Source organism: Sardina pilchardus, chromosome 14 (assembly GCF_963854185.1).
Source record: "Sardina pilchardus chromosome 14, fSarPil1.1, whole genome shotgun sequence".
NCBI lineage: Eukaryota > Metazoa > Chordata > Actinopteri > Clupeiformes > Clupeidae > Sardina > Sardina pilchardus.
The window spans coordinates 9,556,672-9,581,820 of record NC_085007.1 but is presented as its reverse complement, the minus strand read 5'-3'; the positions used below and the strand labels follow the sequence as shown (position 1 = coordinate 9,581,820).

Genomic DNA, 25,149 nt, shown 5'->3' with positions numbered 1-25,149 from the left:
TGCAACGATGAGAAAAGTAATTAATTAGATTACTTCGTTACTGACAAAGTAGCGCCGTTAGTAACGGCGTTATACTTAAACGCCGTTACTACCAACACTGGCCCTTATTTCATATAATTCTGGCCAACTTGTTGCTCTCACTGTGTAGGCTTAGCCTAAAACCTACATTAAATAGTCAGGATGTAAAAAACAGGCATAGGCTACCTTATGCATTTATTTTAGTAATAGTAGGCCTACCCCATTCCCAACATCATCTAGAAATGTTGGTTCTGATAAATGTTCTTCAAACAATGACGAAGCCTTTGTAGGAACGATGAAAAAAACGATGTAGGAACGATTAATTTTTTTTTTGCGCGAGCGAAATGGTAAACTTTTAAGAAATCATCATCCACATCATAGTATGATGCTGTGTGGGGTTATGGACTTGACAGTTTTGCATGGAATTGGCCATACAGTATATATACATACAGTATAAATATTTAAGCAATATAGCACGAGTGGGAGTGGGTTGTTGCTAGATATTCCCACGGGTGTTGTTCGGCCGTAGCCTCGAGGCCCGAGGCCGAGTGGCGCAGGCAACTACACCCGTGGGAATATCCAGCAACAACCCACGATCACAAGTGCTATATTGCTTTTATACAACAATTCTACCACTTGTTTTTTGCGCTAATTTCCCATTATAATGTAAATCGCCAAAACTGTCTTGTTTGTAGAAATAACTTCTCTCCGCCACAAAGTTCTATTACTTGCAGGACAAACTGCCGTTACTAGTTCTAAACATAGACAGTAAAAGATATGGACAGAGCTATCACGTAGAAAGCAGCAGAGATCGAGGAAGCAAATTTCAACGGTTTTTTTAGGTCTTCTTATTCCGTCATAGGTCTCCTGCGCAGGCTCAGATGTCGTACATGTGACGTAGGCACGTAGTCTGACCTATGGCGACGCTTTACTCTCGCTGGACGCATGCGCCTTTAACACTTTAGCATTGACTTTCGAAAAACGTTAATTACTCAGCCGATAAGACAGTTACGAGATTATTATGTCAATTTCACAATGTAGTATGTACCCCGACAATAGAAAATGTTCATATAAAGGCTTAAAAGGCTTCAGCTCTAACGTAATTTGATGTCAAAGTGGCGCTTACGCCCCATAGGATTCAATGGAATGGCCAGCTAGCCACGGTCTTCTCGTTAGCATGGCGGCCGCCATACTGTCTACACTCTCAGAACGTTCGCTGCCCCCTTGGTTCTAAATGGATGGTTGCTATGGCCAAAGGCCAGTCGTTAGTTCTAAAAGCACGTTGCTATGGTCAAAAGCCAGTCGTTAGTTCTATCTCTCCCGTTGTCAAGCAATGCAGAATATAGCCTAATAAACGTTAGCTCGTATTGCGTCTGGTTAGGACAGCGTTTCTCAAACTGTGGGGCGCAGAGACATGCCAGGTGGGGCGCGAGCTGACGTGAAAAACCGGAGATTTCTTTTTAATCTGTAGCCTGTGCCTTTAGTCCGGGAGCCAAATGCCATAATTTAGGTGAACCTGGCTTTGTTGGTTAAAGTTTTTTTTTTTTGCAGAATCTAGTAGACTAGGGGTACCTCTTTAAGATTTAAGAGGGTGCCCGGTGATATCCCTTGGGCAATTTCATATATTAAGCCTTTCTTGTCCAATGTGTTGACTATAAGGCGGATATACTACAGGTGAATAGGGTAAAAAAATTAACAAGCAGATATCACTATGAAACTTCACCAGTTGATTACTTAGATCAATATGAAAAATAAATGTATCACAAGTTTTCTGAAATTTAATGTTTGAATATGCAAATTAGGTATAATGTAATTAAATATGCGCTGATTTGCATAAACGTAAAAAGATCAATTCTGAACATTGGACAAAGCCAGCTTAATTTTTTTTCTTTTCATTTTGTTGACATAAGAGATGAAAAGTATTTTAGAGAGGGGATTATGGATATCTCATTTAGTTATTCAGTAAATCAGAAAATACTATACCAGCCTTATATCCGTATCCATATCCGCCTTATATTCAACACATTGGACAAGAAAAGCTTAATATACAAAATTGCCCAAGGGATATCACCGGGCACCCTCTTAAATCTTAAAGAGGTACACCTACTCTACTAGATTCAGCAAAAAAAAAAACTTTAACCAACAAAACCAGGTCTGACCTGGGTTGGTTGCAACCTGACCCCATGGCTTAGTGACTGGTCTGGTCTGCCAAAAGCTCACGAGAACCTTAATAGTCTAGGACCTGAGAGAGATTTGTATGCGCTTCATTTAGCGGAGAATATCTCAACTGTTCTTAACTAATATGACCCCTCTGAACAACATGGGATGTGTGCCAAAATCTCTATCCGGGACGAAAGTCCTGAAAATGACCACAATAGGTGACACTATATATCACACTATTATTACACTAGAGTTGAATGGGACTTTTTTTCCCCTTTATAGATATCCTCATAAACTTCTACCAGATTAATGTTCATATTAAGAGAAACACTTTTTGTATTACACTTTGTCTAACTTGTTTTTTAAAATATGCAAATGAGGCAATATCTCATTAAATATGCGTACATACGCTCTTGACAGCACAACAGCTTTTCTGAGGTGATCTCAATGTTTATCTGACCATGTAATGTAAGAATTCTGGTTTGATATTTGGGGGTCTAACAGCAAAACTGCAGAGTTTCAATATGCATAAGCGTTCACTCAATATAGCCAATCAAAATTGACTGCGAAACCGCCAAACAGGAAGTGAGCTCATATCTCACCAACGCTTTGATGTACGAAGTTCAAACTTGGTATGTGGACTTGGTACCTGATTGTGAGGACATTCTAGGAAATTGGCATTACTTGGTGGGACTTTTTTTTCCCTTTATAGATATCCTCATACATTTCTAATAATTAAATGTGCAAATGAGGCAATATCTCATTAAATATGCGTAGATACACTCTTGAAGCAACAGCTTTTCTGAGGTGATCACAATGTTTACAATGAACATGTATTGTAAGAATTCTGGTTTGATATTTTTAATTGTGTTTCTGTAGATGTTCAGTGTGGATGTGTGTGTGAGGAGGATGTCCTGTGTTGTGCTGTGTGGAATTACAAATACAATACTGCAAAAAGCTGCTTGTCTAATGAAATCAAACTAATCAATTCTCCCTGAAAACAAGCTAAATTATCTCCCAGTGCAATAAGTAAATTTGTCGTTAAACAAGCACAATTATCTGCCAGTACAGTAAGTATATTTGTCTTAGACTTAAAAATAAGTCTAACTCGTCTTAAATTAAGTCAAAATTATCTTATGAGAGAGCACTAGGTAAGTATTTTCATACTTAAAACAATACACCACCTTGGTCTTAAATGCACCACCTTGGTCTTAAATGCAGAATGCTTATGGTTTTGTGAGAAAGGGCAGTTTATTATATAATATATCAAAGCCTGAAGGTTTGCCAGATCTCTGCTCGTGTGGCAAGTGTGCACACAAGAATGGCTGTCCCTATCAGGTAACTGGTATCCATTGCTGCAAGTACTGCAAATGCAAAATAGGAAATAGATGTAAAAATTCTATCACCGAATGAGTTCTTATCATCATCCCCCATATCTGGACTCTGTTGAGAAAAAGTTGAAAGTTTGACCTTGCAACACACTTGCAATGTGGGGGTCTAGCAGTAAAATCGCAGAAATGGCATTGCCATGGCATGAGCAAGCACTCACAGCAATTTTCACGGCAATTGCATAAAGAATGGTTGAAATATTGGCTTACTTCCTTCATTACAGCACCCCTAGAGGTCAAATGATGCCACAAACCTTGCATGTCCGCACAATCAGGTGCCAATTCCCTGTAACAAGTTTGGCCTTCATACATCAAAGCGTTGCTGAGATATGAGCTCACTTCCTGTATCACAACGCCTCCTACGGATGCCAAATGATGCCAATTTCCTAGTGCGTCCTCTTAAACAGATACCATGGGTGGCTCTCAAACTCTCTCCTCAGTCCTCCAGGCTTGTTCCCACTGATCTATAACTAACACTGGATAGACTATCCCATTGTTGCCACCTCATCATTCTTTATCTAGATCTGTGAGGACGAGGATCAAGGAAGGAAGGGAGGCTGTATAAAAGACCAAATGAGAGGCACCCCATGTCCCGTGTCAAGTTTGGCCTTCGTACAACAAAACGTTGCAGAGATACATTGTGCGTCCTCACAACCAGATACCATGTTCCTGTGCCAAGTTTGGCCATCGTATATCAAAGTGTTGCTGAGATATGAGCTCACTTCCTGTATCGCAGCCCGCCCTATGGATGCCAAATAATTCCAATTTCCTAGCACGTCCTCACTATCAGGTACCAAGTCCACATACCAAGTTTGAACTTCGTACATCAAAGCGTTGCTGAGATACGAGCTTACTTCCTGTATCACAGCGCCCCCTATAGAGTCCAAACGATGCCAATTTCCTAGTGCGTCATCACAATCAGTTAACGAGTCCCCTTACCAATGTTTGGACTTCATATATCAAAGCGTTGGTGAGATATGAGCTCACTTCCTGTTTGCCGGCTTCGCAGTCAATTTTGATTGGCTGTATTGAATAAACGCTTATGCGTATCGAAACTCTTCAGCTTTGCTGTTAGACCACCAAATATCAAACCAGAATTCTTACACTACATGGTCAGATAAACATTGCGATCACCTCAGAAAAGCTGTTGCTTCAAGAGTGTACAGTATGTACGCGCATTTAATCAGATATTGCCTCATTTGCATATTTTAGAAAACAAGTTAGACAAAGTGTAATACAAAAAGTATTTCTCTTAATATGAACATTAATCTGGTAGAAGTTTATGAGGATATCTATAAAGGGGAAAAAAAGTCCCATTCACCTCTAGTGTAATAATAGTGTTATCTATAGTGTCACCTATTGTGGTCATTTTCAGGACTTTCGTCCCGGATAGAGATTTTGGCACACATCCCACGTTGTTCAATGGGGTCATATTAGTCTAGAACAGTTGAGATATTCTCCGCTAAATGAAGCGCATACAAATCTCTCTCAGGTCCTGTACTATAAAGGAACACTTCACTTTTGTCGGTTAAAGTTTTTTTTTTTGCTGAATCTAGTAGAGTAGGTGTGCCTCTTTAAGATTTGAGAGGGTGCCCGGTGATATCCCTTGGGCAATTTCGTATATTAAGCCTTTCTTGTCCAATGTGTTGAATATAAGGCGGATATGGATGAGTTTCCTCTCTCACTCGGAGAACAAAATCTCCACTTCACAAGCATCTACATACACCAAACTTTTCAGTCTTATACCTAACCATGTTTAGAAGGTTTTTGCAGAGGGGTTTGTTGATATATTATTCTTAGCCAGATTTACATGACATTTTATTCCAAAAAACATGGCGAAAATTGATTTTTTAAAGGCTGGTATAGTATTTTCTGATTTACTGAATAACTAAATGAGATATCCATAATTCCCTCTCTAAAATACTTTTCATCTCTTATGTCAACAAAATGAAAAGAAAAAAATTGAAACTGGCTTTATCCAATGTTCAGATTTGATCTTTTTACGTTTATGCAAATCAGCGCATATTTAATTACATCATACCTAATTTGCATATTCAAACATTACATTTCAGAAAACTTGTAATACATTTATTTTTCATATTGATCTAAGTAATCAACTGGTGAAGTTTCATAGTGATATCTGCTTGTTATTTTTTTTACCCTATTCACCTGTAGTATATCCGCCTTATAGTCAACACATTGGACAAGAAAGGCTTAATATACGAAATTGCCCAAGGGATATCACCGGGCACCCTCTTAAATCTTAAAGAGGTACCCCTAGTCTACTAGATTCTGCAAAAAAAAAAACTTTAACCGACAAAGCCAGGTCTGACCCCATGGCTCCCTGACTACTTCCTTTATTGATAATTACGAGAATGCACCTTCATCTCACAAAACAAACACAAACGAGGTCATCTAGAGTCTTGTAGGGCTATCATTGACCAGATGAAAATGTTAGTCTGTCCTGGAACCGTAGTCCGAAAAAAATGATTGACGTCGGAATTTTAATTGCAGCGGAAACAAAAAAAAGCGTTCATGTTCGAGACGAGCGCAGTGAAATTGAAGGATATCTTGGCTATCTGTCCGACGACACAATTGCTGTTCTGCGATCTCGAAGAACAACTGCTTGACAAACGCAAACACTCATGTTTTGCCTTGCAAGTGGACAAGGCCACTGACTTTACAAAGGTGGTTTAGCTTATGTCTGCTTTGTTAACTTGACAGCGGCCGAAGATATTCTATTCTGCGAGTATGCCAAAAGTAGGGCCACTGCAGATGAACTATTCAACATTGATCTCAACAATTAGTCTACCTCGCAGAACAGGACATCAAATGGGAAAACTGTGAGGGACTTTGCTTGGTTGGCGCACAGACGATAGCAGGTAAAATAAATGCTATCGTCGTGATAAAGAGGGTAGCCTAGTGCCCGATGCGCAACAGACGGACTGTTTCATTCAGGGAAGCGCTCGCGTCAAGGCTTGAGCTGAATAAGATTTTGAACGAGGTTGTGAGAGTGTTGAACTTCATTTCTAACACAATGGTAGCATATAGTTGGCCCTTTTGCTGTAATTTTGGAAATTAGCTTTTTTTTGAAGCAAGGATTGACACCTTGTCAATGACAAAAAACTGACGTTATTGGTCATTGGTTTAGATTTTTATTTTCTCTATTTTTTAACTGATATTTATCTGTAGTAGGCCTAGCCTAACTGTTATTGGTTACTGATGTATATTTAGCAAGTGACATTATAAATGTGACAATTTTGAGCTTGACCTATACTTTCTTAGAGCGATGATGGACAGGTGGGGCTCGGGAAAGCCAAGCTTGATTAAAGTGGGGAATGAAAGAAAAAGTTTGAGAACCACTGGGTTAGGACATGCTTTTAGCTTTGAAACATCACTATTTTACTTAGCCTACATGCCATCCAACTAGCTAATATCCACCTCCGTCATATTCTATGTTCTGAGTATCTGTATTTCAGCTTGGATGCAACGTGACAGTTCGTTTTACACTTGACAATTTGACATTGTATCGCGGAGTGATTTATTATTAGCTGTGAAAAGTCAGAGTGGATTATCGTGGGATATTTCAACTCATGGAACGTCTCTCGGCCAATCAGAAACAAAGAAACAGCTTCATAGAACCCAATTGTTGTATAATAAGATTTGACACATTGCAGTTTTTTAATGCTGGGGTTATTTATAAATCAAAGAATTGTGGGTAGATGTGGGTGAACTGTGCAACATGCAGTTTGTGGACAAGAGGCAGACGTAACAGACAGATATTTGTGTTTGAAGGGGTGGTGTGTCTGTGTGTGTGTGTAAGTGTGTGTGTGTGTGTGTGTGTGTGTTTATGTGAAAGTCTTCATTGCTAGTCAACTCAGCGACATGCAGTTTGTGGACAAGAGGCAGATGTAACGGACTGACGTTTCTGTTTGAAAGAGTTGTTTGTGTGTGTGTGTGTGTGTGTGTGTGTGTGTGTGTGTGTGTCTTTGTTGCCGGTGTACAGTATTTCTGAATATGAATGCTGTCTGGACAGGAAATGGCATAGCTTTTATCACATGCAACCAATCCAAAATCGATTTCATATTCAGAAACGTTAACCAGTAACAGCCTGGTTGCTTTGACATATCAAAACCAAATTTGATCCTATTACATCATCTGAACAGGTGAGTCGTCCTGTTTATTTTACCATCCATTTGAGGCTATAACACATTGCAACTTATTCAACAGTGAGTAAACTGCGGATGTTCCCGCATAACAGGATAGCTATACTCCTAACATTACTCGTATTTGTTCTAGAAACATGCCTAGTTCCTTAGGCCAGTGTTTCCCAAACTTTTTTTCAGGGGACCCATATTTTAAGAGTCACAAGCCATCGCGACCCAAGTCAACAGACATTATTCGTAAATCACAAAATAAAGGTGGATTTGACCATTTCTGAACATTTATGATGATATTTCATTGTTATTTAACTTTATAAGCAATGTTTTATTATTATGTCAGAACTCAAAGACCTAATGCCATTTTTAATAAGCCATCTCAGGCTGAGTAATCATCAGGCCTCTCTGAACAATTAGTACTAGGCCTTAAGTTTTAAACAATGGAAAACATTGCAATTGACCCAGCAAAATAATAAGGTATCCAATAAGCCCATTTGGACATTAAAATGTGGACCTACAGTGCTGTGAAAAAGTATTTGCCTGGAAAACATTGTCGTGCCGTCTCTGTAATTTAAAACTTAGTTCGTTGAGCGATGAAAAGATATCAGCCAGATAAGACAATTTGAGCAGCCAATCGTCAAATAATTCGGCAAGAGCGGTCTTTTTCAGTATGAGGAACTAATGGATTTCGTTTCTAAGTTCATAGCATCTGGTCAAAACTCTGCCTTTTGACAACCAGCGCACTTCAGTGTGAAACAATAAGTGCGTGCGTTCTGCTTCCATGTCTGTGCATAATCAAGCGGTTGTTAAGTGCGCTTGCCTTAATGAAGTTTACAAAGCAAATAACTTTGCCAAGTGTTTTGTCAAGGTCGGGGGGTATACCCTTGCATGCCAATGCCTGGTGGTGTATGAAACAATGATTCCATAATCTCCTTGCCTGCTGCCTCCTTATTCGTTACAATTCTGTCATGTTTGCGGCCCCATCGCTCGTTACGCCCTCACAATTACCCCAGTCAAGTCCACAAACATTCGTTCAAGACGCGAAATATCTGCTCTTCCCGTAGGAATATTCAAGCAACACAACAAGTCCTCATTAAATACAGTTTCCCACGCATACCTAACGTAAACCATCAAGGTTGCGCAATCTGAGACGTCAGTGCTCTCATCAAGCATAGGTTACATCGTGACAAGGCGACCCAAACAAAATCTTTCACGACCCAACTGTGGGTCGCGACCCAGTCTTTGGGAAACAATGCCTTAGGCTCCCTCCTTCCTTCAGTGGTTACGTGTTTCATGCTAGCTACACGTGAACAACTCATACTTAATTCAACACAAGGTCTACAGACCTTAGAGGTGTACATTTCATTTTCATACATCAAAGCGTTCGCCCGTGACAGCCAATCAAATTCGATGGTGAAGCGTCCAAACAGGAAGTGAGGTCAAATCTCGGAAACGCTGTGAGGTATCGAGACCATATTTGGCGGGATGATTTTGGACACCATCCAAAGTAGCCTCAGTAAATGTGATGTAATTTGGCCACTAGGGGGCGCCGCAATTAGCAAAAATGCATTTTGGCTCATATCTCTTTACGTCTTTGGGATGACATCTACATTTTTACATTGGAGGTGCTCTGGGACATACCACTGATAAACCTAGGCAACTCGTCAGGTCAGTGTAAGAATTCGGCAATCGAGGGCAACGTCGCCAAACTCGAAGCTTCGCGTCTTGGCCAAACTTTGGCGCTTTGACCTGAGGGCGAGCTGTCGCGTATCCTGCCGGGGCGCTCTCGCGGCGCGTCGGAGCAAGCACACTTCGCACTTTCCCACCGGGAAATGCATTCTAGTTTTTTTTTTTTTTTTTTTTTTTTTTTAATTGCAAAAATACAAGTTACATGTTATATCAATCAATTATTTCATATACCATTCAACATGTACATATTCAACAGCATATCAACCATACAGATAAAACAGAGTGTACTTATCACATTGCCAGGGGAACAGTCTAAAGAAATACATTGAAAAGATCACAAGCAGTAGGCTAATAGTTTTAAAAGCTTTTGGTTTAGTACAAAATCTGATAGAGCAAATGTATTGCTTAAACTCATTGCTAAATGCAATAAAACACGGTATTTTCCCAAGAAACTTATTTTTATGAATATAAAATTTAGCCTTTATAATAAGTAGATCATTTAAGAATAGCGCATTAGAATTTTGTTCATTTTCCACAAGACCAAATAGTACATTTTTCCAGAATAGTTCAAAATTTTCATCAATGTTATTCACAATAAAAAGACATAGACTACACCAGAACTCTTTTACAATGAGGCATTCCCAGAACAAGTGTACCATAGTTTCAGGAGATCTTCCACAAAAGGTGCAATTCACATCTATATCTTTCTTGAATCTTTTTTCTATATATGCTTTAGTCGGGTAAACTCTATGAATAATCTTAAAGGACACTTCTTTCACCTTGTTTGTTATTAGGTAGCGATTAGGAAGGAGCCAGACTTTCTTCCACACAATATTATCAACAAAATTAGACCAGAAGGCAATTACATACGGTAGCGAGGTAACATCTCTCTGAAGCAGAGCTCTTATACATCTATTGTTACCATGGGTCTTAGAAAAACATATTTTACCTACGGATGTACATGATGGAGATAACAAGGACAACTGTAAAGGATCTGCTCTCTGTTGTGCTTTAAAAAGCATACAGACTCCAGACGGTATGGCACCAAAAACTTTGGCATAGTCCAGGTGTTACAGGTATACCATATTCTGACAAAAAGTCTTCATAAGAAAAGAGGATACCTTCCCTATTAAATAACTGATCTACCCATATTATATTATTATCAAACCAATATTTCATGAAGAGAGACTTATGCTTATACAGAATGTCCTTGTTATTCCACAAGTAATAGTTATGAGGTGAAAAATTGTGTTTGTAGATGAGAGACCATGCTAAGAAAGCCTGACGATGGAAAGCAGATAGTTTCATAGGGACCTTATCAATGTTATAGTTGCAAACAAGAAAAAAACTTAATCCACCCATTTGAGATAGCAGATGTTGCGGAATTACATTCCATATGGAAAAGGGATTTCTAAAAAATTGTTTCAGCCAATTCATCTTAAATGTATTATTCAAAGTACAGAAGTCTAAAAAATTGAGCCCACCATTTTCAGACTGACTGGACAACCCTGTCGCAAATCCTCTGGATAGGTTAAACCTGGGAGAGGTGCCACTCGCCCACTTAATCGAGCTATTACTACTTTTATAGAGGGTTTTGATTGCAGTGGTAAAAAAGTTGCCAAAACCAAATTTCTGAAGAGACTGAAAGATAAACTGATGCTCAATAGTATCAAACGCCTTACGAAAGTCTTGGAAGAGAATATAACCGTTATCTTCAATTAGATCGGGGTAATCAATAATGTCTAGGACTAATCTAATGTTATTTGTTATGTGTCTGTTGGCATAAACCCGGATTGTGTTTCCTCAATAATTGAATTCAATACATTTTTGAGTCTCCTAGCAAATATAGAGCAAATATTTTATAATCATTATTGAGCAAACAAATCGGTCGCCAATTTTCAATGCACAAACAGTCTTTATTGGGCTTTAAAATTAAGGTGATTAGACCTTGGGTCATAGTAGTTGGGAGATGTTCTTTTCTAATGCATTCTACAAGAACTTCATACAAAAAGGGAGCCAGTTCATCACTAAATTCCTTGTAGAATTCAGAAACAAGCCCATCTGTTCCTGGTGATTTATTGTTCTTCAGGAGAGTGATCACCGTTTTAACCTCCTCTAATGTAATTGGTGCGTCACATAACTCCATATTACTATAATCTATAGGATTGACTGTTAGAGGGTTCAAAAATGTATCCGCAGACTCTTGGCAAAAATCGGATGTATAGAGAGTTTTATAAAAATTGCTGCAGTAGCTGGCGATCAACTTATGGTCATCAGTAGTCCCAGTATTTGATCGATGTTTTTCTAGATTAAAAAAAATAGTGAGAATTCTGTTCTCCTTCTTCAAGCCATTTTGATCTGGATCTAATGAATGTACCCTTTGCTTTTTGGTTGTATAGTTCATCTAATTTAGTTTGCAAGTCATTTAAATTCGATTTGTCCTGCTCTGTCAGTTCATCTTTCAAGGCTTTTCTGTGATAGTTGAGTAATTTCTGATACAATATTAGTTTCTTCAGCTCTTCTAGATTTGGCTTGCAGTGCACCGAATTTTCTGAAATATTTGCCTAATTCAAATTTTAGTAGTTCCCAGTTATTTCCAAATGATTTTTCATACTTTGCTTTGACCCATAAGAGTGAGATTAATCTAGAGATAACGGCTTCATTTGAGTTCTTCAGAAATCTATGGGTGAAGTCACAGATGCTTTGTCCATATTTTTTACAGTCTATGGGCTGAACCAGAGAGGGTTAAAGCGGAGTCAATATTTAAGGATCTTTGGCTGAACCTTCATTTAGGTCTATGGCCGTAAAGTGGTTCGCTTTTGTGTCACGTGACTTGAAAACTTTGAAAGGGTTTTTAGGAATAACAACAAATATTGAAAATTGCTTTGGTCAGCTAATTGTCAAGTCAAGTTATCCTGCATCGCATGCATTAATGCAATTTCAAGAGAAAAAATTATATAAAGACAAATGTGGTATTGGGGGTTCAGCTCCATTGCTACCCATTCATTCATCACTTGCTCGCGATCGCCCTCTAGTTGCAGTACCATGCGGAAGTATTTAGCAAGTGGTCCTTCTCCCCTTATTAGACATTCTCTGACACTTCTTTCAGCACATGCACACGTTTGGCTGGGTGTCATATTTTCACCCGAGAAAAGTGTGAATTTCACTAATTTCCCTCAAGTTTGTATCCTTCAAAAAAATTGACAGCCTTCATTGACAAGCATACATGTATTTTCAATATTTTTTTTTAATATAAAATAATGTATATTTTAGAAAATAGCAAAAATCTGTATGTTGCCCACAGGCAACATTGTACCGTAATGGAATCACAGTAGGCCATACTTTATATAATTTAGGGGTTGGAGGGTGTTTTTTACTCATTGTAATGCTTTTTTCTACTTGTAATTTCAATAAATAGTCATTTAAAATAATATACATGATGATTTTAACATATTATAGTTTGATTATGATAGTGTTCCACAGTGGTACAATGTTGCCTGTGGGCAACGGGTGAAAATGATATGATACTTTTTTGCAAGAAATAGATAATATTATTGTGTAAAAACTACATAATTCTGCTTTTTATGTTTCTGGCTATATAAAAATATGTTCTAAACAAATATGCCATATTCTTATAAGAAAACATGTAGTTTAATGTTTTCCATTATGGTACAACGTTGCCTACAGGCAACATTTTTATAAAAACTAAAAGTAAAAAATATTTTTAAAAAAATCTTCATTAATTTTGTTAAAGTGACTATTACTAAGCAGGAAAAACATTAAAAAAAAATAATCTTACCCCCTCAGATCATAATGCGTACCATAGAGGGTTAACTCTTTCGGTATGACACTCCGATAACAGAGGCTACCACCTTGTGTTTACATTGTAATGTGCATTTTTGCCTCTCATAGCCTACTTCTCTCAAGTATAGCCTACAGTTGGCTATATCTTTGTGTAGGCTTTGTGACAATTCCAAATCCACCATAGAATTGCACAGAGCTGGGAGGTGTTTGACTACAATTTTTGCAAGTAATGAGAAACTTATTGCATCACCATAACACCTTGGTGAAAAGATAAAGCAACTTGAAAGACCATTATTGTTGTGATGTAGACCATCAAATTGCAGGGTAAAGTGCTATGATTAAAACCCTCACATCTTCTCACTGTATGTTTGTAGATGGCCAATAACGTGAGAAATCGAAGTGATGCGGTTAGCGCCAGTTTGAACTGGTCAGACTCCGGTGGACGCCAGAAGGATGATGGGCGAGGCCCAGAGCAGCACAGAAGTTGGACGCGCCAAGACCCCAAGAGAGACCTAATGGACTTCACCACCATCACCAGCTTTGTCCACCCGACTCCTTCAACAGTGGCCCACAGCGCAGCTGCCTATAGTTCTGATTCTGATTCTGGTTCTGGTTCCAGGAGGGGGTCCAGAGATGGAACAGGAGCAGAGGTAGGGACTCCAGGAGGTAAAACGGTCAAAGAACAGCAAGTGGGCTCAGGTTCTACTTCTGGAACCAGAAACACACCCAAACCAGTTAGCGCCTCTGGTTCCGACGACAGGGGTAGATTTGATGAAGGGCCTTCAAGAACAAGGGAAGACAGCATGCAGTATGAGCACTCAGGTGCTGCTTCTGGAACCAGAAACACACCCAAACCAGTTAGCGCCTCTAGTTACAACGACAGGGGTAGATTTGATGAAGGGGCTTCAAGAAGAAGTGAAGACAACATGCAGTGTGAGCACTCAGGTGCTGCTTCCTTGACCACCAGGGAGGCACCCCGATGGAACGCCAGGATGGCTTGGGACTGCAACTTAGTCCTGGCCCCGCTGTTCTACAGTGCAGATGACACCGTACTGATTGATGTAAGTGTAGGCCACACCGTACCAGATGTAAGCCATTATCATGAGATGTTTTACCGTGGTTTGCCAATTTGTAAAGGAATTGAAACATGTTATTCTTCATAAAGTACTTTTAAAATGGCATCCAGTCAAAGTAGCAAATTACGTTTTGTTCACTGTAGCAATACTACATTGTTCAAAAATGTCAAGACTGAATAAAATGCAGGTTAGTTTTCTGCCCTGTTTCATATCTGTCTGTCTATACAGGTGAATGTGTTCACTCAGGACAGACAACTGAAAGCCATACATGGAAAGCCACTGTGGGATGCCTTCCATGTGAAAATGCCACATGCCGATGAAAGTATCTTCATGACCAAGGTAAGGTAATCTAAGGTATTTTCCTTGTTGATCCATATCCTCATCTAAAAATGCAGCATACAATATCTTTAACTTATGTTCAAGGGCTAAACCCCTTAGCCACTAATTTTCCTTGCCAATAAAGGGTGTAGTTAACAACAATACTGAAGTAAACAAGCAAACAAACAAAAATATCAGCAGGTTTTCAGCCAAATTGTTATTTTAAAGGAGTCCTAGAATTCAAAACCACATTCACCTTGTTCCTGTTGAATTTAGGCTGCTAGCAGTGTCCAAAGGACAACACCAAAGACTTTACCGCGTCCCCCGCCTGTTTTCGTATGCAAATTGGAAAATAGAAACAGCCGTGTTGAAATGCTCCAATCTGAACAGAGCTCAGATAGCACGTAATAGGCGCCCATCCCCCTTTAGATACACCCCCTCTCATTTGCATACCTTCGATTAATAATTCTTGTTAAACTGCTCTTACGATGCTAGTATCTAGATATGTGGTCTATGGCAGAGACGTTGTAATGCTAGCGTTATTACAGCTAACTTTGGAGAGTTACTAGAAATGTACTGATAAAACTTACCAATCTAACACATTCATTCTGTTGGGGAATCTGCTGCACTTCATCTTCGTCAGAACCTTCTTTTGACTCGGTTTATACATGTACGGCTGTATTCCTTATTTAAATCCATTGTTGATAGCTTTATCAAAGACTTTATTTACCATCAGTAAACGTAGTTTCACTTTGCTCTAGCTTCAGACCGGTGGATTGAGCCAATCAACTTTCAGGACATATCGGCCAATAGACCAATCAGCGCGCATCTCATTTGAATATTCATGAACTTGCTGAGTGGGCGGGAAAAACAAACTGTTTCATTGCAAGGCTTATTTATGACCTTGTATTAGGCGATCTAGCAGTGCTCCTGGGGCGTTTTCAGCCCCACAAATTTACATATGACATTATTTAGGCTCAAAGATCAATTTGTAATGGTCAAAAAATGCGTTCTATGACTCCTTTAAACATCAGTATTGTTATTGACTCAGAACTTCACAACTGATGCACCCTTAAATCAACATCATGCTACTCTTAAAGGGGTAGAGGGTGATTCCAATCCAATAAACGTCTCGTTAAATTCAGTTAACCACTCCTAGTAACAGCTAATTGCTCCTGTAGCTCATTTGAATCGTCGAGCATTCGATCTTGTCGACTTTCATTCTTTTGCCAGGCCACTGATACATACTGTATCTAAGTGACCATTACATGACCGTCCTCTATGAACGTTCGTCTTCTCCTGTCCCATGTAAGAGCAGCATCCGCTGCTGGTGAGTCTATTCACTCTTGATCTCTTGTGGATTACATCAGGGGGGCGAGAAAGAGCCGCGTTGGAATGCCATCTCCAAACAACTGCAGAAGCTTCGATCAAGCTCAGGGACTGTGGCTAAGATTGAGGTATGACACTGTATGACATTACAGGTATGACTGAAGTCCCTCTCGGGTTTGAAGATCAAATTGTGTTGGGCATGGCATCGCCTGAACCCGCTGAACTCTTATTCATATTGTGCCCATAACTAACAACTACTGTACAAATAACTACAAATCCCTACCGCCCGATCATATGTCATATGACTAGCACCTTGAGACCCTGACATTAACATTGATGAAGTGTTTCAAGAAACTTGTGAAGAACTTAGATATTTTAATAGCTTAATGGCATGACATAATGTATGATGTATGTAGAAAGTCTCCATGTGTGTGTGTGTGTGTGTGTGTGTGTGTGTGTGTGTGTGTGTGTGTGTGTGTGTGTGTGTGTGTGTGATTCTTGCCATTTTAGAAAGCCATTAAGAAGTATAACCCTCAGTACAGCTCCTGGTCCTTTGTAGGACTTCAGCAATATGAAAAGGTAAGCCTACTATTTTCAATAATCTATGACAATCTCAGATTAGAGGTAAGAAAGAGATAAGAGAGTTTGTTTAAGAATGTTTTTGCAAGCATCACAAAAAATCTCTAAGACCATTTGTTTTATTTACATTGAAAAATGCTGTTAATTGCAAGCCTGTAGAAGGCTTAGATACAGTTTAAACTATTTGATATTGGATTAATTGATGATTTATGAATGATTACCTTAGGTTTCACACACACACACACACACACACACACACACACAGACGCATATATAATGTACATACAGTATATATATTAATATTGTATTTTTTTAAGGAAATTCCAAAAGAAGAGAAAGAGATATTTGCTAAGGTCATTCCCAAAATAGCAGACTTGGCTTTGAAACTGACAGACTATGTTCCACGGGTAAGACATACAATTATATCTACTTCCAAGATGTACTGAAAGTGGGTGGGTGTCTGTGTAAACTGTTCTATTCAAGTGTGTGTTTTTTTGGGGTTCCACACAGGGCCTTCCTCTGCTTCAGCAGGGCAAGAGCCGTTCCATCACTCTCTCCCAGGTCCAGATCGCCGCCCTGTTGGCCAATGCTTTTTTCTGCACCTTCCCCCACCGCAACACCAGTGCTAAGAACGCGGAATATAGCAACTACCCCACCATCAACTTCAGCAGGTTCACACACATACAGACAAACACACACAGTTCTCAGTGTATTGTAGTAATTCCATAATACATACTGTAACTATGTAACCTGACTTTCGCCAGATCCTGTAGTTCGCTGTCTGCTTCACACAAGGATCTGGGACTTCTCGATAGGAGATGTATTTCTGAAGGCGGGTCCTTGTAAAACATCCTCGCATGTGATTCGATAAACCACTTGCCTGTTATCTTGAATGACGTGCTAGGCTTCTTCAAGCTCTTGCCAAACCCGGTCGGAAGAAGAGTAAAAACATCCTTGCCACCAATAAATGTCTTCAAAACTATTCTCTGTTAATCTTTTAAAGAATGAATACTCGATAGATTCGACAAAACGGTTGAAATAGCAGAATCAATGTCAGCACAAGACTCCTCGCTGCGTGCCGCCATTGTTATTTGAATCAAACACTCGCTTCGGCGCTCCTGATTGGTTGCTTATTTTTTGATCACTGGCCCAGGGGTTTGGGTTGCCCTCGCGTCCAGACCCTTGTGTGGAGCTCAGCCTCTGGTGGAGCATGGCGGAACTACAAGGGTCTGGCGAGAGTCAGGCTAGTAACTATGTAGGAGGATGATCATTATTGCTTTCTGCAGTTAAACAAAAATTTAAAAAGTTATGACATAAAAAGACGAAATGATGTACATAATGAACACAAAAGGACATGTTCACACGGAGGTCATTACAACCATTTCAATATCATTTTCATGAGAGACGGAAACGATTTGTGCCTCTTTTTAAAATTTCAGCTTATTTGGCAATTCTTCTCACCCCACGATTGAGAAACTGAGAGCCATTGTGCATTATTTCAACACTGTCACCAGTGAAAGTAAGATACCATTACCACGTGACTCTAGTGTCATTCTGATGAGGTTTCAGATGTGTATGAATTGCATTATGTGTGGGAGTAGCTGTTATAATGTAATATTTACAGTAATTTCCCGCACATAAGCCACATTGTGTATAAACCGCAGAAGATGAGTTACATTAACGATGTTCAGAGCGACCCTTACTCTTGCACAGTAATTTGTATATTACAGTAATTTCCCGCATATAAGCCACATTGTGTATTGCCGCAGAACAGTGTTTTATACAAGTTAAAAGAAACAAAACCATATTAACACCATATTAACTGCCCCCCTGTGTTAACCTCATAGCTGAAGAAATTTAGCATAATCAATGTATAATACAGTAATTTCCCGCATATAAGCCGCATTGTGTATAAGCCGCAGGACAGTGTTATGCAGGTTAAAAGAAACAAAACCATATTAACACCATATTAACTGCCCCCCTGTATTAACCTCATAGATAAATTTTTTTTGCAAAATCAATGTATAAGCCGCGGCTAATAGTAGGGAAATGACGGGTAGTCGGGAAATTATGGTAATGTGAATGTGAACCTCCAACAGCCTGGTTGAAACCAGACCCATTCTCTTCATGAATAGAGTCTGGGGACTCACGATTGGGAAATGTTTCCAACACTTGCATTGTGATAGACATAGATTTTGCAATAACTTTGAAATTGTTGGTCCAGCCTAACCAATCACATTGATTTCGGCTCTGTTTGTGGTAGGCTCTCGGCCACAGGGGCTGGTTACCTTTGAGAGATGTTGCATCCCAGATCAACAACTTCCCCATTGGAGAAAGTAAGGACTTGATTTGAGATGTTCAAATGCTTTTACATTACTGTAGAGCCACCATACCGTCACAGTGTTTACACATGCTAACACATTGTTTACCTCCACCAAGGAGGTGTATGTTTTCATCGGGGACCGGCGTTTTGTTTGTTTGTTTGTCTGTCTGTCTGTTTGTTAGCAAGATAACTCAAAAAGGTCAGAAATTACCCAAGGAAGAAACGATTACATTTTGGGAGTGATCTTTAATTCCCTCGGGATTCCGGAGCCGTTTATGTATTTCGCTTAGTGGTGTAATGGCATGGTATGGCCACGTGGTGGCGATCTGAGTAGTGCAGGTTCAAATGTATGACAATGTAGGAAAAACAATGCAGGCGGAGGTCTGTGCTCTCTGAGTGCTTTTCTAGTTTCTTTTCTGTTATCACTATCAAAAGCACACCACTCATTTGCATCTCTTAACTTTGCTCTCTATTGCCGTAGGAAGACTGAACACCTGGGAAATGTCCGTGTCACTTCTGAGGGAACCATTGAAAATGAAGGCAAAGGGATGTTGCAGGCGAGTGTGTTGAACAATACTAATTTCACCTCATCAGTTTCAGTGTTTCCCCTAAAAAATGTTCCAGCAGTGGTGCTAGGGTCTGTCAAGTACCCCAATTTCAACGATGGCATTGACTGTTGTGCTTTTAGAATGTGGAAGTAGGCCTAATTGTGGTGACATTACTGATCATGTGAAGATTAGGGGTGGGAATTGGCAAAAGAATGACAATTCGATACTATTGCGATATTTGGGCCACAATTCGATATGATTGCGATTCTAAACATATTGTGATATAACAAGTATTGCGATTCGATTCTGCGATATATTGCCATTTATGTCTCCCATATCATTCGAAGGCATTACAAAAAATAAGTAAAATAACACTGTTCAACACACTTTGTCATGACATGGTGCATATCAAGGTCCTTACTATTTGCTTTTTGTTGAAAACCGAAACACACCCACACTTTCGATTTGAAATTGCCGTTGAATACACAATGAAACGCCACAACAAGCGCCACCTTGTGAGAGTAATATCTTGAATTTCCCCCTTGGGCATCAATAAAGTATGTATCTATCTATATATCTATCTATCTAGCTAATTTAATGTGATCAGCGTAAACCCTGGGTAAACTCGCCTCAAATAAAAGTAAAATAGATAATTAGATTATATAATTAAGTATTGCGATACTTTGAGCTACTCGTATCGATATAATTGCATGCCCAAAATATCGCGATACTGAACAGAATCGATTTTTCCCCCCACCACTAGTGAAGATGTTGCAGTGGTGCTGAAAATCCAGCCGTGGTGCTGCGCCACTGCTGAACACATTGTAGGGAAACACTGAGTTTACTATTTATCATTATGAAATATGTCCTTCTCAAACAGCTTCTTCTTCACAGTAGCGTTCCCCCAGAAAAAAAAGATGGATAAGAATGTCAAATGTCAGCTGAAATGTGAGGTTTATGTGCGTTAGCGGCTGTCCTGTGAGGTTTATGTGCGTTAGCGGCTGCCCTGCCATGTTTGGTGCCGTCACTGCGTGCAGGTGGATTTTGCCTGCAATATGGTGGGGGGAGGCGTGCTGGGCTCTGGGCTGGTCCAGGAGGAGATCCTCTTCCTCATCAACCCGGAGCTGATTGTGTCCAGACTCTTCACAGAGAAGCTCAGCGATAACGAGTGCCTCAAGATTACAGGTAAAACTGCCCACGTCTGTCAGAGGGCTACAGTAATTTCCAGCATATAAGCCGCATTGTGTATAAGCCGCAGGACAGTGTTTTATGCAAGTTAAAAGAAACAAAACCATATTGATACCATATTAACTGTCCCCGTGTATTAGCCTCATAGCTGAAGAAATTTAGCCAAATCAATGTATGAGCCGCGGCTAATAGTCGGGAAATTACGGTAACCAGGGCCAAGCATAAGTATGTGAGTGGGTATGTAGGAAAGTAAAGATACAGCACAGGGAGTAAAAGACTTGTGATAATACCTGGTACTTCAAGATAGTGTGCATCACTCATATTTAATTTCCTAAATGAACACATCTCCTAAACTATACCAACTTCACCATTTGTTTGAGCTCTGTCCTTATAACTGTAGTCTAACAGCACTGTGTTTTGTGTTCCATTCAGGAGCCCAGCAGTACAGCGAATACACAGGCTACAGTAGAAGCTTTGAGTGGAGTGGACCCCATGTTGACAAATTGTCAAGGTGAAAGAACTCTTGGCATTGAACACAGCATATGTCATAAGCATATGTCAGCAGCCTACAGGTGCTGTAAGACCTCGAATCACTAAGATCTCTGACAGCAAGAGGCTGGTGGACCGTCCTCAGTCCACCGGGGACAGATAGGCTAATTGGTGTTCTGGCGATTCACTGGTGTGTTGCTTAAAAACGCCCCGCCATTTTGATAGATGTGTTCAAGCACACAAGGCTTGCTGACGTTTTTGGAGATATTGCTCCCAATTGTAGCTGTTGATTCAATGCTCCATTGCATGGCATTGTCATAATATGGCAACAAATGATTTATCTTAGTGTTTCTAATTGGCTGTAACACGAAACCTACATTTTACTGTTTATATTTGAAAAAGTGGATTTCAATTTTGATATAAGAAAATAATTGTTGGGTCACATGACTAGGATATATTGCTAGTACTTCTATTTCAGGCACCTAGGTGACCATCACCACCTACTGTATGCGCTACCTCTGAAAAAAAAAATAAAACACTATATGGACTACGTAAGCATGAAGCATTTATCATTAAAAACAACTTTATATATAATTAGTTTTTGTAAATTGGCAAAATGTATTTGTTGCCATATGGCAACACCACTTTATTGCCTAAAATACAGTTAAATTTGTATTATGTTAGGTTTACAACTAGATGTATCAGAGCATAACTAATGTAAGCTTAATTTGGTTAATTTCTAAAATATTTATAATGAAATACAAATAAGTTTTTAAAGAAAAATAAGGATTTTACAGCATTTTCCACGATTGCACAGTGTTGCCATATGGCAACATTTTCTTTTCAACATTTTCATTATTTAAACAATTTTTAAAAAGAAAAATACATTAAAACGTTTTTTTAAGTATAGGTGATAATTCATGCAGTAGAGGGTTAAATACGTGCATCATCCTTTGCATTCGCTAAATTGTTGGCACTGTGAAGCCAAACATGAACATTAATTAACATTGTTTAGCATTCCTAGCATGCTATGCTAGGCTAATGGTGTCAGACTTGGTTTTTGCACGCACAGAGAAGAGAAGGACTTATCTAACTCTGGAGTAGACAGCAAATAAGCTTATTTCCCCAAAAGCTGGGGTGTTCCTTTAAACCAGAACTGTAAAATGGGCCATCAGGCCCCTGATATGTACAGTGTTGTACAATGCTTCAGACATGTGAATTATTATCATAATGTTTGGAACGAGTTAATGAACAATTATTGAAAATGCAAATTCAGTGTATTGCGCCATAATTGTATGAATATTAGTAAAAAAAAAAGCAATTCAATATTTGTCTTGCTGTCTATTTATGTGCTGTTTCATATTTGGACTTGGGGTATGAAATGTTTTGTGACTGGGCAGTATGCTTAAAAGAACATATCTGTGAGTTTTTAAGGGTATATTTCTGTGCTAAAGAGCTAATGTAAATTATTTATTTTATTATTCAAAATCTTCAAAGTTTGCAGGTCTGACTTTGTAATCCTGTAACTCTGAAAACTGTGTGTTATTAGAGATGACTGGAGGAGGCTTCATCGTAAGATAGTCGCCATAGACGCTCTGAACTTTAAACATTCGATGGAGCAGTATACGTTGAAAAAGATAAAGCGTGAGCTGAACAAGGTCAGTGTTTACTTTTGAAGATAAGTTACATTAACGATGTTTAGAGCAACCCTTACTCTTGCAGTGTAATTTGTATATTACAGTAATTTCCCGCATATAAGCCGCATTGTGTATTGCCGCAGAACAGTGTTTTATACAAGTTAAAAGAAACAAAACCATATTAACACCATATTAACTGCCCCCCTGTATTAACCTCATAGTGGAAGAAATTTTGCAAAATCAATGTATAAGCCGCGGCTAATACTCTGGAAATTACGGTAGTATGAATATGATATGACTGAAGGAGTTCCTGTATTATATTTTTTATATTTTAATATATTTTGCATATTGTATTTGGGCTTTGCTCTTTACCACTTATCACCCCACGGCCCCTCAATCAAATCTAATGACTGACATGGATTAGCTTGGTATCATCTGCATTCTGCATTGATATGTGGAATTCTTTTATTTAAAATGTGAACAAGTTACAGAGGAATAACAAGATATTGTGAAGATTCAACATGACAAAATGACACACATACCGATGTGCTGTGTGGTCCAGATATCCAAAGGAGTTAGCATGCAAACCAGCTAGCGCTGGCCTGCTTCACTCCACCACATGTGGCACTATGTCAAATACAAGTCAATGGAACAGAGCCGTGTGGCTCAAATCCTATACAATTCCACATACCTCCTTTGAACGATATTCTGATTAGGACTGAGTCATGACATTACATATCTAACTTGTTGTTTTCTTTCGCAGGCTTTTGTTGGGTTCTGGGAGGAAGGCCGTTTTGCTAATGACATACCAACTGTTGCCACAGGGAACTGGGGTTGTGGGGCCTTCAATGGAGATCCCATCCTCAAAGGTATTGCACTACAGAGGGCATACTACTACTACTACTACTACTATATACAGTAGTACTACTATACTATACTGTAACATACTGTTCACTGTTAACTGAATGTATAACTTGATGCTGATGTATGTTGTGCCTGATATTTACAGTATGTAGATGCTTAGTGAGGTGTGAGTTCACAATATAACTCCTCATTTGACCTGGATCTTTTGAGTTAATGACATTTTCCCTCCGTCATGACTGGTCAATCAATTGGTTCATTTGTGCGTCTTCAGGTCTCATTCAGATGATGGCTGCCGCTGTGGCGCAGAGAGACATGGTATACTTCTCTTTCAGAGACAAAGACCTGGAAAGGAAACTGCGGAATATGCACGCACTTCTTAAAGAGCGCGAATCCACCGTTGGTAAGACACAAAACATCAAAAAAACAATATCCATATATAGTAATATTGGGTTGGACCCCACATCATAGTACTTCTGTATTTTTGCTTTTATGAACCACTTCCTTTTGTGTGGTATTTTACATACATTCATTACGTATCTGGCTTGGTTTCACCAAAGATTGTTAAAGGGACACTTCACCGATTAGCATTAAGCTTTGTATCTTTAGAAAACCAGTCATGTTTTTGAATGGTCGTGCATCATTCCTTCAGTTTGCCTTGAGATGGGAGAAATATGGATGTCAATGAAATCCATGAATAGGACTTCCTGCTTTCAATGATGTAAATTAGCTCTGCAGAGCTTCCCCGACAGCTTTAACGTGTATATTTATACATATATAGGCTATATATAAATATATAAATTGCCAGTGTGGTTCTTCTTGTTCTTTATGCATCTCAGCCTTCCAGATGTAAATGGGAAGGGAACGATCGTCTCCTGAACAAACTGCAAGGTTGCAATAGCGGATAGGGACATTGGGGGCGGGAGGAAATATTACTGTTTTCGATAAAAACTGGTCAGTCAAGCAAAACAATGATTTCTAAGCGATTTTATGACTATGAAAAAGTTGCATAGGGTCTCTTTAACAATCTTTGGTTTCACCCGGGTGGTGAAATCACTGAAATATTTTTGAATAATTTCAGTTGTGTGTATTTATCTCTTCTCTGCTTTCACTCAACAGGAGACTTATACACCATGCTGGACAACTACTGCAAATTAAGCAGACCACAAGACCTTTATCACTTCATACAGACTTACAAGAACAACAGAAGTTCACTCTGAATGGGCAGCCAAACTGCAGAGCCTGATGCCTAATGCACAAAGCCATATACTGCACTACTTAAACAATAAATTATTATGTGCCAAATTCGTGCCTTATGTAATTTGGACATGTTTGAAGGATTTAACATTCCTTTAAAAAAAAAAAAAAAGACATCTGGATGTACAGACAGAAACTTTATACGGTTGCGGTTTACAGTGGAACGGTTAAAGGAGGTCACCCAAACTGGCACTGATTCACACTTCACGTATTCAAGTAGCCTGGCCACACCCTCCTAGATCTAGACCTAGAAGTTAGCGACGTTTTGGAAATTGTTCTTAATGCCTTAATTAAAAAAATGAGCAAAGATCCAACTGGCTGGACT

At 39.2% G+C, this 25,149-nt stretch overlaps 1 protein-coding gene across 2 annotated transcripts in view; it reads left to right on the top strand.

Annotated features, from left to right (window-relative positions):
* The window catches only part of LOC134101448 (poly(ADP-ribose) glycohydrolase-like), an 81,740-nt gene extending 56,868 nt beyond the window's left edge, over window positions 1–24,872 (top strand). For both annotated transcript variants that reach the window (XM_062555157.1, XM_062555158.1), the window contains 15 exons: window positions 13,594–14,280; window positions 14,524–14,634; window positions 15,984–16,070; window positions 16,453–16,521; window positions 16,839–16,928; window positions 17,032–17,192; window positions 17,961–18,040; window positions 18,785–18,857; window positions 19,326–19,401; window positions 20,430–20,577; window positions 21,013–21,091; window positions 22,619–22,727; window positions 23,470–23,575; window positions 23,842–23,970; window positions 24,687–24,872. In XM_062555157.1, coding sequence (XP_062411141.1) covers window positions 13,594–14,280; window positions 14,524–14,634; window positions 15,984–16,070; window positions 16,453–16,521; window positions 16,839–16,928; window positions 17,032–17,192; window positions 17,961–18,040; window positions 18,785–18,857; window positions 19,326–19,401; window positions 20,430–20,577; window positions 21,013–21,091; window positions 22,619–22,727; window positions 23,470–23,575; window positions 23,842–23,970; window positions 24,687–24,787 — 2,106 coding nt within the window. In that variant the 3' untranslated portion in view covers window positions 24,788–24,872. The remainder of the gene's footprint in view (window positions 1–13,593; window positions 14,281–14,523; window positions 14,635–15,983; window positions 16,071–16,452; window positions 16,522–16,838; window positions 16,929–17,031; window positions 17,193–17,960; window positions 18,041–18,784; window positions 18,858–19,325; window positions 19,402–20,429; window positions 20,578–21,012; window positions 21,092–22,618; window positions 22,728–23,469; window positions 23,576–23,841; window positions 23,971–24,686) is intronic.
* The last annotated feature ends 277 nt before the right edge of the window (window positions 24,873–25,149 follow it).